We start from the raw sequence: 6,223 nt of genomic DNA on the forward strand, positions 1-6,223 counted from the left end.
AAGGTGCGCTTCGACGCCCTCTTCTTCGCTGCCGTCGATTGGGGAATCATACCACCAATGAACTTCTGCTTCTCCTTCAAGATCACCCAGGACTGGTAGTGCTTGAAGTCGCCGTACAATGACGTGTACGATCTCACCGCTTTGTCGCGCACATCCGACAGACTCTCACCGTTGGCCTGCTCCCTCTCGCACTTGTAGTACTCCCCCACGAACAGATTGACCTGCTTCTTTATTTGATCCCAGTGCTTGCGTAGCTGCTCCCTATGACGCTTGTAGGCGTGGGGCGGCTTGGCCTCGTTGTATTTTTCGGTGATGCGCTCCCAAAGTGCCGTAACCTTCTGGTTGTTGGCGAACACCGGATCCTCTGACACATCAATCCAACATCTTGTCAAGACGAAGGATTCGTCCACGACGTAGTTCGTCCTTCCCGGGGCGAACTCTTCACACACCGCCGTTTGCGGCAACTTCTGGGCTCGTGCCTTGGGCCGCCTCTTCTTGGTGGCGGAGCCCGATGCAGCGGCGGCGGATAGGCCGCGAGGAGCGGCGGCGGCGGCGGCGGGTGTGCGGTTCGGAGAAGGCTCCATGTCTGACAGCCCGTACGAGTCCGTGATGAATTCGGGATCGTACTGGGCGTTGGTGTCGAATGGCCGGTAGTCGTCGGGTTCTGTACCCGGCCATCGTGCACCACCGAACATCGGACAATTCGGACTTGGGTAATCTCCGAGATTCATTTTGTTTGAAGTGTAGAATATGTAGTGTGAATTTGAGAGTGAAAGAAGTGAAAAATGAGTGAAAAAAGTGAGAATATATATAAGTTTTGTAAAGCAAATTAAATTCAATTAAAAATAAAAAACGCGTCGCATCATCCGCGATGCCACAGTAGCGGAAGGTGCGACGGATGATGCATCGTCCGACGCATCGTCCGCCCCACTGTAGATGCTCTTATAGCCAGCAATGTGGTTCCCCGTTGCATACTTCAGTTTTGGGTCAATCCCAAAAGGCGTTAGTGTCTTGACGTTGAGCGAGTCTCAAAATTGATGTTATTCAGACTTGAAAGCAATTTAACTTGGTTTTGCTAATTACTTGTACAGCATTTGGAATTAAGAAAACCCCCCTTTGACTTCTAAATATCATTCTCTGATAACCAAATACTTTTGTTTTACTTTGTTTTCTAATATATATTTTTTGGGGTTTTTTTCTTTTTTAGGTTGTACGCAATTAATCTATTTTATACTTTTTCCGTCCAAAAAAAATAATGTATATTTACCATTTTTGGCCGTCCACAAATAATAACCCTACACATCATTCCACTAACACTACTTCTCACTTATTTTTTTCCCTTTCCTCTTACTTTTTTCCCTTCCCTCACTTTTACCAAATTATACATTACAACCCGTGCCATACACCAATTGCCCTATTTTTTTTGGACGGAGGAAGTATAAGAAATAAATGAATACAAGTAATACGGTTATGTAACAAATGAACATTGTACGAAATAGTGAAAACGTTACTACTACAGTAGATGCATTGCAAACATTATGCACGATAATGGTTACAAGTCTCAATAGCAGCAATTTCTGGATTGAATATGAAAACAAACAAATAACTATTGTGAAATAAAAGGCAACGTATCATTGAAAAACTGATAATACACTTTGACATAGTAACAACATGAGTTACATGACGATGATGATCACAGCACACATTCTATTAATTATTCGAATTTCGATAACATTAAATTTTAATATGTATATAATCAATTACTGGAACCACATGTCCTTCTAAGCTCCGCCAGTTAATGGTTCGATATCCCCCATTTTGATCATGGCGGCGCCGAAATCCGACGAGAACCTGCCAGGATTGTCGATGTATTCCTGCACAGTACTGTTGACAAGAACTTGATCCGATTGCAGCAGACCTCTCCCATTCCGCAGATTCCTAAACTAAATTGTTGTCGAGGCTGTTCGGAGTCACCCCATCCAACGGCACCAGATTGCCGTCGCCGCCGGTTTGAGGGCAGTTGCGCCGCAGCGTGATCGCAAAGTTCGGGTCGATGCTCTCGTTGACGTAGATCCGGTCCCGGATAATCACGCAATATCGCGCTTGCCCAATCGGTGGTCCTAGGAAGATCGTTTTCAGCAAGCGTTCTGGTGGCGGCGGCGGGGGAATCCCTCCTCCCTAGATTCACTGTCCACCGTTGCATCACGCGCCGCCACTGTCAGCACGTCCGCGCACGACACCACACCGGGGCATATCGCCTCCACCGCCTGCTTTGCAGCTTCCACCACCTCGAACCCTCTAACAGAATTAACATTCTGCAATGCAGTTCTATCATCCAATAGGATTGATCCATCACATCCCCAAATTACGATTTTTTTTTTGTAGTGAGTATTGCAATATTTTTCAAATGCCAAGCTTTGAAAATTCTAATTGGTCCCACCACGAGTTGCGACGTTTTTAAAATTGTGGTGGTATTAGATGATTAATAATAAGAGCATGTATGATATTTCAAATAAATTTATTGGAATTGAAAATTCTTTAGTACACATATTCTGAATCAGTTTTTTTGTTACTAGCCATATTATAACTTGTAATTAATTCCTGTAGTCTCCAAATTCTTCTATCCAGAAGATTGCATTTTTTGGAAATATTTTATTCAAGTGGACTTTCATGTATAATGTCAATTAATAATATGTTGTGTGTATACCTTCCAGTTTCCTACAGTAAGGTGGTGATTGGGAAGCCTTCATCTTATCCTTATCCTTATCCTTATCATGGTGAGATATATATCCCACATCAACATTGTCAATTGTTGCTTTTGATTGATTCAACCAATATGCGAAAAGACTCAGAACTCAGTAGCTACAAATCCAGTCCAGCGGCACCATAGGAGGACTAGTTGACGATGCCCAATTGTCATTTTGCAATGTGGATATTTGAATGAAACATATATTGGGGGTCTGCCCCCATCCTACACACCTACATTCATTCATTGCATAAACTAACATGATGAGTTAAGCCTATGTCTACATTCATTCATTTCCCATTCCCCTCTCAAATATCACTCACAACGTAAACTGCATTTTTTTGTGAAAATTAACTGAATTGGAATACTGAACAGAAAGCCCACTCGTTGAAAAACTGGATACAAAACTCAAATTAAATACAAATTTGATCAAAGAACCAAACTAAATTCAAAATTTGAAAACAAATTATTCGTAACTTTATAATTTCAAAGAAATTAAACCAAAAAATTTTGAACTTCACTTTGGGTTTTCCTCATACACGAAACTCATGGTAAGAAACTATCCATCAATAGATCGTAGAGAAGCAGCAAGGGCACATCGGTATCATCTCTTCCAAGATAATTGCGCTCGGGTAGAGAGAGGTGACTCAACTTATTATTACATAAGCAATACCCGCAAATGTACGAGGCTAGTGCAACAATTAATAAGCAAGAATATTGTATCCCACATAGACGAATTGTATCAACTTAAGTACCATGAACAAACATTAACTACTATCTAGACAATCGAAATGATTTGGTTTGTTCTTACAACTAATAAAAGCATATAATGAGCAAGTAACAAATAAAAATAAGTAAACAAGATCGTGAAAAGATACTATGGAGAAAATGTAGTAGAACTCAAGGATCCGATGCACAATTCTAAGCTCTTATCCAATCTATTTGTCTGACCTTTTAGTGTCACTAGAGTTATTAAGTCGATCACAATTATAGATTAAACTCCCTATTGAAGTGAGAAACCTGTAGATTAGGTCCTAGGATCGAAGTCCCTTATAACCCTAAACCCCTAACTCCTGAAGGCACGATGAGATCAAATAAAAAGGCTATATCTTCTCCTCTCGGTCTCCGATTGGGGCATGTAAGGTATTCACGTGGAGCCCTTTCGAAGAAGAAGATAATGGAGGTTGTAGAGTCGAAAATTTGGAAGTAATCTTGATAGGAAAATTATTGTTGAATCAGACTCCAGTTCCACTTGGTTTCTTGTGATGTGTCTGCCTCTTCTCAGACCTCAATCAATCCATGACCCTCAATATCGTTGTATACTATGATTGTGAACACCTGGATTCACATAAAAGATGGAGGGAGTATATGGGATTGGAATTGTAGAATTGAAATTCAATTGCAAATCAACATATTTTTGTGGTATGGAAAAACAGATTTGGAATTCGAGACTCCAATTCCAATTTCAAAACCTGAATTCCATGGTATTGAACGCACCCTTAATGTCTTGATGTTTAGTGAGTCTGAAAATTGATGCTGTTATGACTTGAGAGCAATTTAAATTGGTTTTGCTACAATTGTTGAATTGTACAACATTTGGAATTAAGAAAATGCCCCTTTGACTTTTAAACATCATTCACTGATAGTCAAATACATTTGTTTTACTTTGATTTTTAATGCATTATATTTTGGGTTTTTTGTTCGTTTTTAGGTTTTTCGCAATTAAACTAAATTTTAATTAACTTTTGTAGGTAATTATTCTATTTTGTTGAAGAAAAATAATAAATGAGTATAAATAATAGTAGTAAAAACAGTTTTGTCTTGACCCAGATATCGGTATAATAATTAATCTATTTTGCTACCATGGTAGAAATTCATGGGTTTCATCCTAAAACCAATAGGTGATAGAAGGAGTGGCCTATGAGATTTATATACTAGTTTCAGTTTTGTCTTAACACCGATGTGGGACAATTATATGTTATTTTTCTAGTTTCAATTGCCAACAATCTAATAATGAACATTGGAAATAGTGAAAAAGTTACCAGATGTTTGCCGATATTATGCAAATATATAATGGATTCTCCAAGTCTCAACAGTACCAATTTTTCGATCAAATAAAAGACAACGTATCATTGAAAAACTTATATTTTGACTTAGTAACAAACATGAGTTACATGATGATAACAAACTGATCACACACGTTATGTATATAACAAGAAATTATTCGAATTTCGAAAACATTAAATTTTGATTTGTATATCAGTTACTGGAACCACATGTCCTTCTAATTAACCCAGCTCCACCAGTTAATGGTTCGATATCCCCCATTTTTATCATGGCGGAGCCGAAATCCGACAAAAATCTGTCAGGATTGTCGATGTATTCCTGCACAATGCTGTCAGTCGATCCTCCGCTGAAAAGAACTTGATCCGATTCCAGCAGACCTCTTAAACTTTGCAGATTCCTAAAGTAAGTGTTGTCGAAGCTGTTCGGAGTAACCTCATCCAACGGCGCCAGATTGCCGTTGCCGCCGCTTTCAGGGCAGTTGCGCCGCCGCGTGATCGCGAAGTCTGGGTCAATGCTCTCGTTTCCATAGATCCTGTCCCGGAAAGTCACGCACCGTGCTTGCCCAATCGTATGAGACCCTGCAAAAATTTCCATTCCAATTAATTAATTAGCTGATCAATCTATAAATTAAATGTTGAAATTGAAAATATGAAAACCCTAGTTTTACCTGACAAAGCAACCAAATCCCTTTCGTTTAAGTTTTTGTTTTCAAAATTGGATATGAGGGTTGGGAGAGGATCGGTGAACCTAGGTAGATCGTTTTCAGCGAGCGCTCTAGTGGCGGCGGCTGGGGAATCCCTCCTCCCTAGATTCACTGTCCAAGACTGCCCTCCAACCGCCACCGTTGCATCACGCGCCGCCACTGCCAGCACATCCGCGCACGACACCACCCCGGGGCATACCGCCTCCACCGCCTGCTTCGCGTCTTCCACCACCTCGAAACCTCTAACCGAATCGCCATTCTGCAATGCAGCTCTTTCTCCAGTGGTATCATCCAATAGGATTGATGCATCACACCCCTAATTATTTACCAAAATAAATTATTAATCATAATAAATAAATTAATTATGAGAAAGAATATTAGATGAATGAGGTATATATAGTACCTGAACGAAGCAATCGTGGAAGTGGAGGCGAACAAGGGAGGCCGCCATCCTCTGCTCGTTGGTTACGGCCTGCCTGATGGAGGTTCGGATTGTACTCAGCGCATCGGGACATGTACTGTCGTAGAAAGTCGAAGATAGTTGTGCATCGGATGGCACGACCAAGAGTATAGCAAGTGTTGCAAAATAATAATAATAATGGTTGATTGAAATCTTCATGGTGTTACGTATGTGTATATGATGTTGAGTGATACCAAGAAGTTAGGAATGATGATTGAAGAGATTGTTAATTAGCTCTATTTATAGG

The 6,223-nt window shown here is 40.4% G+C and overlaps 1 protein-coding gene and 1 pseudogene across 1 annotated transcript; both read right to left on the bottom strand.

The window, feature by feature from the left end:
* Positions 1-1,583: 1,583 nt before the first annotated feature.
* LOC148932695 (lignin-forming anionic peroxidase pseudogene) lies at positions 1,584-2,580 on the bottom strand (annotated as a pseudogene).
* Positions 2,581-4,878: 2,298 nt separating this feature from the next.
* Positions 4,879-6,189, bottom strand: LOC125205229 (lignin-forming anionic peroxidase-like). The gene is made up of 3 exons (XM_048104059.2): positions 5,920-6,189; positions 5,481-5,832; positions 4,879-5,391 (listed from the first exon to the last, which is right to left on the bottom strand). Exons 1-3 carry the CDS (start codon positions 6,133-6,135, stop codon positions 5,006-5,008), a joined length of 954 nt encoding a protein of 317 aa, XP_047960016.1. The 5' UTR covers positions 6,136-6,189; the 3' UTR covers positions 4,879-5,005.
* Positions 6,190-6,223: the final 34 nt, after the last annotated feature.

Source organism: Salvia hispanica, chromosome 2, assembly GCF_029641045.1.
Source record: "Salvia hispanica isolate PSC_SH4W2 chromosome 2, Shi_PSC_v1, whole genome shotgun sequence".
Lineage (NCBI taxonomy): Eukaryota > Viridiplantae > Streptophyta > Magnoliopsida > Lamiales > Lamiaceae > Salvia > Salvia hispanica.

Bases quoted from the DNA above. Each gene is read 5' to 3' on its own strand.
- LOC125205229 (XM_048104059.2), bottom strand. From the start codon at position 6,135: ATGAAGATTTCAATCAACCATTATTATTATTATTTTGCAACACTTGCT. The intron at 5,833-5,919 runs GTACTATATATA...GTAAATAATTAG, and splicing joins TCCACGATTGCTTCGTTCAG to GGGTGTGATGCATCAATCCT. The intron at 5,392-5,480 runs GTAAAACTAGGG...AAATTTTTGCAG, and splicing joins GGATTTGGTTGCTTTGTCAG to GGTCTCATACGATTGGGCAA.